The 13258-nt window shown below is 62.9% G+C and overlaps 3 protein-coding genes across 4 annotated transcripts; 2 read left to right on the top strand and 1 right to left on the bottom strand.

The window, feature by feature from the left end:
* Positions 1 to 76: 76 nt before the first annotated feature.
* Positions 77 to 4673, top strand: LOC101803727 (deoxyribonuclease 1 like 2). Its single transcript, XM_038187048.2, has 9 exons — positions 77 to 365; positions 979 to 1198; positions 1486 to 1574; positions 2441 to 2524; positions 2667 to 2767; positions 2879 to 2991; positions 3133 to 3287; positions 3384 to 3480; positions 4107 to 4673. Exons 2-9 carry the CDS (start codon positions 1052 to 1054, stop codon positions 4155 to 4157), a joined length of 837 nt encoding a protein of 278 aa, XP_038042976.2. The 5' UTR covers positions 77 to 365; positions 979 to 1051; the 3' UTR covers positions 4158 to 4673.
* On the bottom strand, positions 4390 to 10651 carry ECI1 (enoyl-CoA delta isomerase 1). The gene is made up of 7 exons (XM_038187046.2): positions 10494 to 10651; positions 9952 to 10071; positions 9320 to 9447; positions 8551 to 8697; positions 7106 to 7227; positions 6564 to 6742; positions 4390 to 4905 (listed from the first exon to the last, which is right to left on the bottom strand). The coding sequence occupies exons 1-7, from the start codon at positions 10531 to 10533 to the stop codon at positions 4739 to 4741; spliced, it is 903 nt and encodes a 300-aa protein (XP_038042974.2). The 5' UTR covers positions 10534 to 10651; the 3' UTR covers positions 4390 to 4738.
* PTX4 (pentraxin 4) lies at positions 10628 to 13207 on the top strand. 2 transcript variants are annotated; one of them, XM_038187045.2, is made up of 3 exons: positions 10628 to 11144; positions 11265 to 11775; positions 11994 to 13207. In XM_038187045.2, the coding sequence occupies exons 1-3, from the start codon at positions 10755 to 10757 to the stop codon at positions 12626 to 12628; spliced, it is 1536 nt and encodes a 511-aa protein (XP_038042973.2). In that variant the 5' UTR covers positions 10628 to 10754; the 3' UTR covers positions 12629 to 13207. The 2 variants fall into 2 exon arrangements, with proteins under 2 accessions (XP_038042973.2, XP_038042972.2); XM_038187044.2 differs by having other exon boundaries at positions 10628 to 11775.
* The last annotated feature ends 51 nt before the right edge of the window (positions 13208 to 13258 follow it).

Consider the following 13258-nt stretch of genomic DNA (forward strand, 5'->3'; position numbering starts at 1 on the left):
AATCACCTGCATTAAAGCCATCACCCCCAGCCGCCCGCCCTGCCACTCGGCACCATGCTGGGGTGAGGAGCACTGCGAGCTGGGCACTGCCTGAGCCCCCCTGAGCCCCGCGTGCCCCCAGCCCCACCGCTGCCCCACTGCCGCCGCTCCCCCCGGGTGCCCTCCACGGCACTGAGCAGAGGCGCTGACGCCGGCCCCACCCTGCCCCTGTGCAGGTTTTGGTTTCCCAACGTGGGAAGGAGCCCAAACCTGTGCCAAAACACCCACGGGGGTGTCCGACTCATCCTGCTTTCCCAGCACCTCCGCTGGGAATAAAACAGCCCTCCTGCCGCCGGGAGGGCAGAGGTGCTGCGCGCTTGGCACAGGTAAGGATGGAGCTGGGGCTTGGTGCCTCTCGTGGCCGTGGCGCGATGGGCTGGGAGCTGGGGCAGCCCCGTGGGGTGGGCAATGGTTTGGCCATGGAACTGGAGGGACTGGGATGGCTGGAATTGGGATTTGCTTTGCTTTCCAAGAGCATCGAGTGGTGCAATTCCAGGGCAGAAAGCTCCCAGCTTTGGGGAGCACCAGGGCAGAGGGGATGCAGGGGGACTGTGGCCATGTCTAAGGATGCAGAACAGCAGAGCAGAGGCAAGAGGGGACTGTGAGCAAACTGGAGGATGCAAACCAGCCTGGGGAGCGTGCAGTCAGAGCAGGACAGCCCCATGGGGAGCAGAGCTGGGAGCTGGGTGATCCCAGGGCTCGCAGGCGCTGGGCAGAGGCGCTTCCCAGCTGATTCACGGCAGCAGGACGGGCTTCGCCTTCCTCTGGGACCAGTGACCCAGCAGACAGCCCGGGCTGGCTGCACGGGCTGCCCCAGGCCAGATCCAGCTCTTCTGCCCCAGCCGAGCACAGCGGAGCAGTGTCAGTCCTCCGTGGGCTGTGGCATGGCACATAGGAAGGACCTAAATGGATTTCTTCACTCTATCCCCAAATATGAAGCATATTCCCAAGCCCAGAGCAAACCCTGGCTCCCATCGCTGCTTCCCTGCGGCTCAGCATCCCTCCCAGCAGGATGGGGACCGCGGTGCTGGCACTGTCCCTGCTGGCCGTGGCTCTCGTGTGCCCAGCCACCGCCACGCTGCGCATCGGCGCCTTCAACATCCAGGCGTTTGGTGACAGCAAGATGTCTGATGAGGCTGTGGCGGGCGTCATCATCAACGTGAGTACTGCTGGTGCTGCGCGGGGACGGGCTGTGTGCATAGAGCCAAAACACAGCTCCTGTGCCAGGGACATGGCTGTGGCTGGACGTCTTCCCGGTGCCAGGGATGTCCTGGCTTGGTGGAGGGCAACGTGGGGCATGTCAGGGACACGCTGTGTTCTCCCTGAGCCTCTCTGGGGACATCTGCCTCGGCACTGAGGGATGCGTGGGTCACCCCAGTGCTGCCGTGGGGTCCCTGCTCACCACCCCAGCGCCCCGAGCCATTGCCATCGCTCCTGTCCCCGCAGGTCCTGCGCCGCTACGACGTGGTGCTGGTGCAGGAGGTGCGCGACTCCGACCTCAGCGCCGTCACCGAGCTCATGGAGCAGCTCAACAGGTACCAGCAGGGCCGGGGCTGGGGCCACCCGGCAGCAAAATGCTGGCGTTAGGCAGGGAAAGCAAGGCGTTTGCAGAAAGGGGAATAAGGGAAAATGCTGGAGCTTTGTGAAATAACAGCCTGGAGCTCGCTGGGCACTGTGCCGGAGCTTTGAGCAGCCGCTGGGGGTGAGACAGGGGGAAACGGGGTGCAAGTGGTGCAAAACCCTGGTGGAAGCTGAAACCACGCCCGAATGCAGGAGACGGAAAGGAACTAAAACTGTCACACTGAGTCTGAAAAATGCAACAGGACAGGGCAAAGCCGAGGCTGGGGATGAAGGGGTGGGGGCGAAGGGTGCGCGGTGGGACCGGGGCTCTCCAGGGGCTCCACGTGGCCAAACCTGACAAATCCATGGGGCAGAGAGGTGGCTTTGCCATGGGCACAAAGCTGCAGGTAGCCCAGGCTGCCACGGGCATGCAGGGGACCCAGTTCTGGGCGAGGGCTGGGGCCGGGGCGGAGGCCCCTGTGCAGGTACACCCGGCCCCGATCCCCCCTCGGGCATCACCACAAAGCCACCGCGGCAGCGAGGGTGACGCCGGGCCCTGCGGCAGCCAATTAACCTCATTTAACTAGGATGCAAATGATGACGGGGAGCATCCCCGCAGAGCAATGGGAGGCAGGGACCAGCCCCGCGTCCTGCCAGGGCGTGGGGAGGACGGAGCCCGCGGCCAGCTGGGGGTCACCACGCGGCGCTGGGGCAGCCGGTGGCTCACGGTGCCCCCCGCGGCACGGCTGCAGTGCCCCTGGGGCCGGCAGAGCCAGGGCCACCCCAGGGCTGTGCCAGCCCCGTGACAGCCACGTCACTGCCTGTCCTTTGCATTCTGCAGCGTGTCCTCAGCCCCGTACGACTACGAGATCAGCGGGCCCCTGGGACGGGAGAACTACAAGGAGATGTACCTCTTCATCTACAGGTAACGGGGTGGGCACGCTGCTGTCCCACCTTGGGTGCCACGGAGGGGACACCGGGGCCAGGATGGCCCTGCTGGGGCTCAGGACACCAAAGCCACCACGGCAGGGCCAAGCCCCAGTGTCACTGTCCCCTTGGTCCCGCAGGACGGATGTGGTGTCGGTGGTGGACACCTACCAGTACGAGGACCCGCAGGACATCTTCAGCCGGGAGCCCTTCATCCTGAGGGTCTCAGCGCCCCGCACCAGTGAGTGCCGGGAAGGCGGGGACGGTCCCCAGCCCCTATTGGGGGCAGGAAGCACAGGGGGGTGTCCGTGGGGCTGTGGCCGTGTAGGCTCACACCTCCCTCTCCCCACAGAGGCAGGGGAGTTTGTGATGGTGCCGCTGCACTCGGCCCCGCACGATGCTGCCGCCGAGATCGACGCGCTCTACGACGTCTACCTGGCCGTGCTCAACAAGTGGGGGACCGATGTGAGTACCCCCGGCAGCACCGCGCCCTGGGCACGGGTCCCCGCTCCCAGATGAGCACGGTGGCCGGCTTGGGGACTGGGACGGCTGGTTTTTGGGGCAGAGGCAGCCCCACCATCAGCCCCCGTGCCCCCCTTCCCGCAGAACATCGTGTTCCTGGGGGACTTCAATGCCGACTGTGCCTACGTAAAGCCGAGCGACTGGGCCTCCATCCGCCTGCGCACCAGCGACATCTTCAAGTGGCTGATCCCCGACAGCTCCGACACCACCGTGGGCAAGTCGGACTGCACCTACGACAGGTCAGCACCACCACTGTGGTCCCTGGGGCCCCCCTGTTCCTCCCACCCTGCCGGCAGGGGCAGGAGTGGCACCCACCGCATGTTCCTCCCCCGCAGGATCGTGGTGTGCGGTGCCAAGCTGAAGAGGAGCATCGTGCCCAACTCGGCCACGGTTTACAATTTCCAGCGTGCTTTCCAGCTGGAGCAGGAGGAGGTGAGTGGGGATCACGAACTGGGGCTCAGGGTGTCTTTGCTGCACCCAGAGCTGCCCGGGGCGGTGAAGCCAAGTTGCCCCAGGCAGCTCCGGGTGCAGCAAAGACACCCTGACACCGCGGGGCTGCCAGCGTTTGCTCAGGATTAGGCAGCCCAGCTGCAGCAAGGTAGTTGCTGCATTTGAGTGTCAGCTCAAATGTGGGTTTAAAGCAGCCTCGGCAGCAGCCCAAGGTGACTATGGCCATGGCACCTCTGTCCCTGCCCCGTGCCAGGCTGTGGGGACGCCAGCAGACACACGCAGCCCCTCACACTGCCCTCCCGGGGCACAGCAGCCGCCCACATCCAGCCAACGTGGAGCCCTGGGTGCTGGGGGACCCATGGGTGGAAACAAGAGGGGGAATTTGGGGTTGTTGCCTGTCCCTGTGGTGAAGAGATGAGCATTTTTGTGGCCTTTCATGGGCAGGACCGGGCATGGCAGGAGCAGGACCTCACAACTAAAGGGCTGGGGTTATCCTGTCCCCCGCCAGCAGGCAGAAGGGTCTCACACAGGGGTGAGAGCTGCCCCACCAGGGATCAGGGCTCACCCAGCCCTGCCGTTACACCTCCTTGCCTCTCGCCCTCCTGCAGGCCCTGGCAGTCAGCGACCACTACCCCGTCGAGGTGAAGCTGATGGCGTGAGCTCCTCCTGCGGCCGCAGACCACGATCCAGCTCCAGCTCCCAGGACCACCCCCAGGAAGGCGCTCTGCAGCCCCATCCACGAGCCCTGCACGGGGGCTGCTCCCAAGCACGGTCTGCAGAAGGCTGACAGCCAGCCCCCGGGGCTCCCAGCACAGCCCCCCCGGTCCACCAGGGGCCAAGAAGGAAGCCAGGAAGGACTGCAGACAGGCTGAGGAACAAAGCACCCATCCCTACCTCATCAAAGACTTTATTGACAAATTTCACTTTCACAATTAGCTGTTGGACAGGAGGGAGGACGGCCAAGGACCTGCAGGCTGAGGCTGCGGTGCTGTCAGGACTCTCCCTGCCTGTTCCTTGGGTGAGCTGAGCAAGCAGCTCTCCCCGCTCTCGGGAAGGCAGCAGTGGTGTCAGGCACTCTATGGGGACTACCGGGAAGGGTCGGTTGGGGCAGCCACAGGAGCAGGCAGCACGTCACCAGGCACTGACACTGCAGACGGCTTCAGTGTGGAAGTCTGCAGCTACTGCAGTGCTTTGGAGGGTCACGAACGCTCCTGGGACTGAGCCCCAGCTGGCTGGCTCCTCAGCCCTTCTTCTTCTTCAGCATCTCCATGTACATGCGGAGGGACTTCTGGATGGACTCTTTGGAGATGAAGCTGATGAAGTTCTGAACGTCTTCTTCCCGGTGAGCCACCAGGCGGTCCAGCACTGCCTTCCTCATCATGGTCTTGGTGAGCTGACGGGCATGGTCTGTGGAGAGGAGAGCGAGGCTGGGGGGCACGCACGGCCCCCAGTGTTACCAACCACCTCTCGGCCCCTGTCACCACGGGCTGGGACCTCCAAAGCAGAGGCAGCGCACACCGCGGGGCTGGCGGGGTCTTTAAACCAGCAGGGAAAGGTGTAAGAACAACCTGCCTGGAAGCTGAACTGGATACATTCTCATGCAATAAATTGTGAACTCTATCCCTTGATGGGGAAATGGCTGATCTCCTGGGACAAATTACAGAGCGAGCTGTGCACCCTCCTTCTCTTTGCGCCCTCTAGAGCCCAGCCTGCACCCAAATTCCAGTCGCTGGGCTCAGGACAGCAGGAACTGAACAAAATCCTGTTACCTCAAACTGCTCTGGCTCCAAGCTCTCCCAGCCCAGACCCCTTTGACCTCTGGCAAGACATTCTGTTCATGCCAAGCATGCCATACAAAAGCCAGCAGCATCGTCCCCACCAGCTGCAGGCTCTGGGCTGCGATCCCTGCTGCAGCCTGCACAATTCAGCAGGGGTACGGGGATGGTGCTGGAGCAGCGCTGGGTGCTGGAGCCAAGGCCTCGAGCACACATCTACCTGCTCACGCACTGCGTGCAACAATGCAGACACAAATCTGTCACACTGCACGAGCTGCAAACACATTGCACATGTTGCAAACAGGAGTGTGGCAACAGGAACCGTGAAATGAGGGTGAAATCCCACATACTGAGAACCCAAAATGGCTTTAGCACCTTCGTGGGTATCTTCACCCGGACAAACTCTTGTTGGCTGTGACTTAGGGCTCTGCAGAAGGACCTGCATGGTGCCTCCCGCAAGCCACAGGAGAGCACAGCAGAGACATGCTCCCCAGTCTCAGGGGCTGAGGACCAACTGGTTTCACCCTAACACCAAGACAGCAGGGCCAGAGAGATGTTTAGGGACCCTCTTCCAAAACCAGGACACTTAAGTGACAGTCCTGGGGCCTGCCCATTTCTGCCCAGTTCCATTCAGATTTCTATAGAATGAAGCACCAAGGGTGACACGAAGCTGCACCCAACTGCAGCACCTCAGAGGAGGCACACAATGGGATAAAACAAACCCAACCGTGGCCCGTGGAGAGCCCTCTCCTGGCCCAGGAGCCATGGAGCAGCCCACACGTGCATGTGCTGTTTGCATTCAGTCTGCCCTAACACCCCCAGCTCCACCTCAGCTGTGGGAGCGCTCAGATCCACACCGCTCCTCCGACGGGCAGGCTGGCAGCCACCCAGGCACCCCCACCCTTTTCCCTCAGCTCTGCAGGATTTTCCTCTCCCTCCAGCAGAGCAGGATTAGCTCACACGCTGGGTTAACACCCCCGCTGCCAAACACAGGGATCCAGCCTGAATCTGGAGCTCAGGCACCTCCGGCTCGGCTCAGCAGTGCTGGCACAGCGAGCTGAGCTGGAGGCAAGCGCCCTGCGCACCCAGCAGAGCGTCCTGCTGTGTGCCAAGCACATCCCTGACAGCCCAAGGCTGCTTGGACTGCTTTGCTGAGCTTTCCTACCTCCCAGCCACCTACACCTCCAGTTCCAACAGATACACAGCTCCCAGCCTCAATGCCTGGCCCTCCTACACGGGTCAAATCCCCGTTTCTGCATTCGGTCACTGCCCAGGAGGTGCCTCCCTTACCGGGAAGGGCCAGCCACTGCTGCATGACAGCCGTGGCCCTGTCCTTCAGCTTCTCCTCTGGCACTAGCTCGTCCACGAGGCCAATCCTGTGGGCCTCAGGTGCAGGGTGGAGGGAGCCCAGCTGGAGGGAGCTTTCAGCAACTCGGTGTCCCACAACGTTGACAAACGTGTCCTTAAACCTAGAAGAGATGGGAGGAAAAGCTTTTGCAGGTACAGAAGCGCACTCCCAGTCCGAGCGTGACCACAGAGATCTCCCAGCACTGGTTTTAGAGCTGACCATGGAGTCAGGACTGAGATCCTTGCAGGTGGAGGCTGCAAACAGGGTGTCAGAACGTCCCACAGCCTGAAAACTTCTCGGATACTTACAGGACAGGACAAAGAACTGAGGTACCGCACGGGCTGCAGCTGCCACTACCTGAACACTCTGTTGGGAAGGACACACAGAACTACATCTCAGCGGCCACTTAAAGCTTATTAAAAAACCCTGTGAACTCTTTTTGGAGACCTACTCATGACAACAGAAGCGAAAGACACTGGCCTACCAGAAGGGAGCCACAATGCCCAGCTGGGCTTCGTTCAGGCCAATGCTGAATTTGGGGTTCTCTGCCATGATTCTGTAGTCACACGTCAAGGCAATGAGGCAGCCTCCGGCCGGACTGGACCCCTGGCAAGAAGGAAGGAGTGAGTCTAGGTCAGCCCCCGTGCTCTAGCTACAAATGTCCGCGTGCCCCTTTTCTCCAGAACAGGGAAGCCGTACAGTGACAGAGCTGCCATGGCCAGAGCAGATGTTTCCCCCTCCCCAAGATTTCAGCCACCTGATTTAGAACAGCCACTAGAAAAGATTTCTGATATGCTTACCAGAGTTTATCTATTTTTCTTTTCTCCCCTAGTACTCTCTGTTTCTTGCATTCCACAGCCTGGAAATCTAATTAACTGATCTGTTCCCACTGAGTTTTGCTCTTCAGTTTACAGACTCCTGCAGAGAAAGTATAACTTCCACTTGCAAACACTGCAGTGGAGACGTCGTATGGCATTTTCTTATGATTTTGTAACCCTCAATGCCACAGAAATGTTTCTGCGCAAGGTCTTTGTAACACCATCCATCTATAAAGCTTCCATTTCAGCCGTGACTCAGGGATGGCTTAGCCCTGCATAGAATGCCTGTGGGATGCTGGTCAGAGACCCAGCCACCTTCAAAGGCAGCCTGCTGGCAGACAGAACCACGAGCTGCCAAAGCACTCGTGGTTTTCACTGCACTGAAAAATGGAAATAAAGCGTGTGGATAATGTGTCCATGGAGCACTTCCCTGCTGGCCAAGAGCTATCGCTGGAGGAGCAAAAGCCAGTGAAAAAAAGGACTAACGACATACTCCACCACCCAGGGTCCAAAGCACCACTGCCCAAAGGGTAATTCTCTGCACCACTGCACAGCTCCCTCCCCATCTCCTCCCCTCCAGCAGCACAACAGCCAGACAAACAACCCTGGGCAACTCCGACGAGCCTCTTTTGAGAGAAAGCAGATGGTGTGCACGTGACAGGCGTCCTTTGGACTCCTCCTGCCCTGACTGCTGGGCCCCTCTGGTTCTCACCAGCCCCTGATGCCCCCCTGGGCTTTACCACTAGCCTACAGCCCTCCTCCTGGCTCCCCAGCATGCAGGACGGGCTTCCAGATGGGTTCCTGGGGCCGGGAATGGCTCTTGCTGCAAAAAGCACTGCTGTGCCAAGGACATCGGGGTCCGAGCCCCCCAGACATGAGTGCTGTGCAAGCTCTCCAACACCACCGGGGCACTGCTACACCTCTGCAGCACGCGCAGCGTACCCAGAGTCAAACCTACCGCCACGTCCTGCCGGTATCCCGGGCATCCCAATGCTGTGTTTCAGCATTTGCAAGCCTGATTTTTTGGCTGTCCCTGCCCACACCCCACAAACAAGCCCAGCAAGCGACAGGCCACGCGGGGCGGCTGGGAAGGCAGGTGTAAAGGACTTGCATTGACTGCAGCCACCGTCACCACGTTGGAGCTGTACAGCCGGAGCCACATCTCCTGCACGGCCCTCCAGAACTCAGCGTAGTGCTCCGTGCTCTTCCCACACATCTCGGTGATGTCCAGGCCGGACGAGAAGATTTTGGGGACAGCCTGAAATCAGGAGAACACAAACAGGACCAAGATTAGCATTTAACCCTCTATACCCTGGCAGCCTGTGGAAGGGGGATGCTCTAGTTAAGCCTAACAGGGCCTTTTGGGGTACTGAAGCAATCTCCCCAATGCTCCTGTGGCCTGGATCATTACACCACCACATCCTGCAGGGCTGGGATTCTTTGCTTGCACCAAGATTTTTCATCGTCAAAGCCCCTGTGTGGGTTCAACAGCCACGCAGCACAAAATTTGCCCGGTCCCATTCCCGGGCATGACCTCGTACCCACATCACATCTGAGAATACGTTCTGGCTTCCCCAGCACCTCCTGGGCAGCTCAAGAGATCTCAGAGGATTTGTCACGTTTGCAGATTAGCAGCTTTGACTTTAATGCCAAACGACAATACTTTGTTGTTATTCTTGCAGGAGAAAAGGCCAGAGAGGAAACACCCATTGGCCTTTCAAGCATCCCTTGCCCCTGCTCCCAGAGCTGATTAAAGCTGCTTCCTGCTCCTCTGATGCCAGGGACCGGGGAGCCAGGGGGCCAGACACGAGCAAGGGAAGGGCACCCGTGGCTGCCAAGTTGCCCTGCAGCTCGCACTGCAATCGCGGGGCAGCACGTACGGATGTGAGGATCACGCCCCGGCAGGCCCGGTCGTTCTCCAGCTTCTCCAGGCTTATGCAAAACTCGGTGAGGAAGTCCAGGCTGAGGCTGTTAACCGGAGGGCTCTTAAACTTCATCGTAGCTACACCTGTGCCATGGTAAACACAGAGACATCAGAAACCCCTTGCCATGGCGGCACGCACCACACGTTCACCTGTCTTGCCTGAGACAGGTGCTTCACCTGCCTTCCTGCTTTCCCACTTTCCCCACCCCGTACCTTTTCAACCCTCTTCTCTACAAAGCCCCCAGAGCCCTGGGGCCAAGGGCAGGGCCCCTGTACCCGGATCTGCCCGCGAGCCCAGCTCAGCCGGCATGAGCCCACAGCCGTCCCGGTGGTGGCCGTGCCACGCATCCCAAGCCAGCCACCTACCTTCAGGGTGTCCCCACCCTGCTGCTCCCTCCTCCTCTGCTCATGGGGACGAGGCCAGGCCACCAGGGGGACAACGCTCGGGCACGGGACCCCACGGCAGGCACCCCACGGTGTCACCCGGGGGCTGTGGGGGGCTCCCGGCCACACCGAGCACCCACCACCCGTGACACCCCCGTCCCCAGCCCTGCTCCCCACGGTGCTGCCCGGTGCCACGAGCCGTACCTGCGCTCTCGTCCAGCTCCACCAGGATCTTGTTGTTGCTGAAGGCGCGGCGCTGGGCGGGCAGGGGGCTGGGGGGCAGCCGGGGGGCTCTGCCCCATGCCTGGCTGAGGGGCAGCACGCCTGGGGGTGGCGGGGGGGTGAGGTGAGGGGGGGCTGCGCCCCATGGAGCTGCTGCTTGGGGGGGGGCACCGGGACACCGAGAGGGGTGGTGGGGTGGCAATGGGGGGGGACATGGGGGGGTATGGGGACATGGGGTACGGGGATGGGGGGGGTATGGGGAGGGTGGGGGGCACAGGGTATGGGGATATGGGGGGTGCGGGGGGCTTGGGGGGCACGGGGATATGGGGGTACGGGGTTATGGGGGGTATGGGGGGTATAGGGACACGGGACGTGTAGGGGACACCAGGGGGCACGGGGACCCGGGGTGGGGACACCGCGACGCGCAGGGGGGGGGGTGAAGGGAACCCCCGGGGGGCTGTGGCGAGGCCGCCCCCACCCCATCCCCGCGGGCAGAGCAGGCCCCGCCCCGCTGTGCCCCGCACCTGTCCGCGCCATGCAGCGGCCGAGGCCCGGAGCCGCCATTTCCAGCCCGAGGGGTCAAGGGGACGCGGCGGGGCCTGGGGGTGGGGCCGCCCCGATAAGCCACGCCCCCTCCGTTAGGCCACGCCCATTGCCGCTAAGCCACGCCCCCTTGTTGTTAAGCCACGCCCCCTGCTCAGGGTTAGGGGTGATGGTGGTGGTTGGGGCTGGTTGGACCCGGTGACCTTGGGGATCCTTCCCGACCTTAATGACTCTGTGATCCCATGGGCCTGCACCACCCCGCACCATCCCGTCCTGTCCCGCACTGCCCCGCTCTGTCCTGCCCTGCCCTGCCCTGCCGGCCCTGCCCCGCTCCGGTTCTCCCAGCGGGACGGCCATGCCGGGGCAGCTGGCAGGGAGCAGCTCCCGGGGCTGGCCTCGGCAGCACCGCCTGTGAACCTCATCATCGGCTGCCCTGGGGAGCAGCACAGGGGCCAAGTCTGGGGCCGGCCGTGCTGTGTGGGCAGATGGTGTCCGGCAGCAGCATGGCGGGGACGGTGCTGCCCCTCTGCCTGCTCCTGCTCCTGCTCCTCCAGGGTGGCCAGTCCCAGGCACCGGTACCTGCAGCCCGTGCTGGCCCCGTACTCCGGCGGCTGCGGGTGCTGGAGGAGCAGGTGGGTGCCCAGGATGGCCCGGGGGGGCTGCAGCATCGCATGTCCCTGGGGGAGGATGCCCCAGCAGGATGGACGTGGGCTCATCCAGCAGGGCGGCTGCTTCACCCCGCTCCCTTGCAGTTTCGCCGTTTCCAGGAGGTGACGCTGAGCCATCTCCAGAGCATCGCCAGGAACTACAACATCTCCTACAACATCGACAGGCGGTTTCAGGTGCTGGCAGAGCAGGCGGAGGCGGCCAACGCAGCCCAGGCCGTGCTGGGTGCCGAGCTGGCCCGCCTGGCTGCTGCCGGCCGGCGGCTGCACCGCAGGGTGAAGCGGCTGGAGGGGGCGGTGGGTGCCTTGACCCCCCAGCACCACCTCCTCACTCACCCTGAGGCTGGTGCTGAGCCACACAGCCTGTGGGACACGGTCCGCACCCAGCAAGAGCCACAGGGCTCCGTGCCCACCAGCACTGCCAGCACTCAGCCTCTGAAGGCGAGGCAGCGGCCACAGGAGGAAGGGCACCGGCTGCTGGTGGAGACTGGGACCACTGGGGTGCCCATGGAGGACACAGAGCCCCTTCGTGATGCTCAGGCTGTCACAGCAGCGCTGTCTGCCACGGCCACGGGCCCCCAGGAGCAGCTGGGGACAGGTAGGTGTCGGTCACAGAGGGGTGAGAGTGTGTGTGTGTGGGGGGTGTTCAAGCCCCAGTGCTGGCAGGAGGCAGAGCTCTGCGCCCTTTAGCTGAATTTTAAAACAGGCCTGCACTCAGATCCTGCAGCGGGAGTTACAGAGGTTGCATGGCCCCTGCCGGAGCACCAGGGACGTTTGTCCTTGCAGCCCTGGCTGAGCGCTGCTGTCCCTCTCCAGCCTGCGGCGTGGGCTCCGTGCTGCTCTTCCCCAGCGCCTCCTCCAGCAGCGCGGCCATCCTGCAGCCAGGGCTCCCCGCGGGGCTGTGGGCGCTGTCGCTCTGCACCTGGGTGCTCACCCCGGCCCCCAGCCTCGGCACCGTCCTGTCCTACGCCAGCGAGGATGGGGACAGCAAAGTGGCCGTGCACGGCCAGGACAAGGACCCTGGATCCATGCGTTTCGTCATCGGGGACACGGCGTTTCGGGAGCTCCCGGTGACACCGCTCCTGGATGGCAAATGGCACCACCTCTGCCTCTCCTGGTCCTCCTGCCGGGGCCAGTACCGCTTCTACATGGACAGGAGGCTGCTGGCCGCCGGCTCTGGCTTCCAGCAGGGCTATGAAATTCCCGCTGGTGGGTCGCTGGTCCTAGGCCAGCTGCAGGGCCACGTCAGAGCGGGATTCAGCCCCACGGGAGCCTTTGTGGGCCGGCTGGCCGGCTTGGCCCTCTGGAGTCGGGCTCTCCTGCCCGGGGAGGTGGCCAGCATGGCAACTGGCCGGGGGCTGCCCCGCAGGCCCCTGGTGACGCTGGCCAATGCCTCCCTGCAGGGCGAGGTGCAGAGGGTGGCGTGCACCTGCCTCCAGCACTGCCCGTGAGGAGCCCGGCAGCTCTCTGGGTGCTGGGACACCAGGCAGCGGGCAGCCTCGTGTTGTATCCCCTGGGAAGTTGCGGGCTGGTTTGGGGTGCTGGGGGCACCAGGCAGAGGTACCCCCGCTCCCCTTCCCTCCCTGCTGGCTGCCTGCACAGCTGCTGCCCCGGGCAGGGCACGCCACCAGCCCCAGGGCACGGCATGTGCTGAGGCAGGGCTCGAGAGCTGGGCAGCCAGGGAATGCAGAATCCCATTTTTAGGGGTCCTCCTCCCCACAGTGATGTCTGGTGTGACTGCCCTGAGCACCTGAGGGACGCGGCTGAGCGCTGCCAGCACCGCTCTCACCCGGGGGGGCTCTGAGGCACGGGGCTGAGGGAGGAGGCAGCCATGCGGGGGCCTGCTCCTGGCTGCAGGGGCACGTGCAGCCCTTTCACTCCTAATAAAACGCTCCGGGCAGAGAGGAGACCTCAGTTATCGGTGGTTTTGGTGGTCTCGCTCTGCGTGGTACCGCTCGGTGATGCTTCCAGCCCTGGTGGGCACAGCGCCTGGGGACATGAGGGTGCATGGGGGTGGGCAGGCCGTGGCACGCTGTGTTTCTGGGTGGTTTCACATCCTTTGGCCTCCCCGCAGGCTGGCT

This window comes from Anas platyrhynchos, chromosome 15, assembly GCF_047663525.1.
Source record: "Anas platyrhynchos isolate ZD024472 breed Pekin duck chromosome 15, IASCAAS_PekinDuck_T2T, whole genome shotgun sequence".
NCBI classification, from domain to species: Eukaryota; Metazoa; Chordata; class Aves; order Anseriformes; family Anatidae; genus Anas; species Anas platyrhynchos.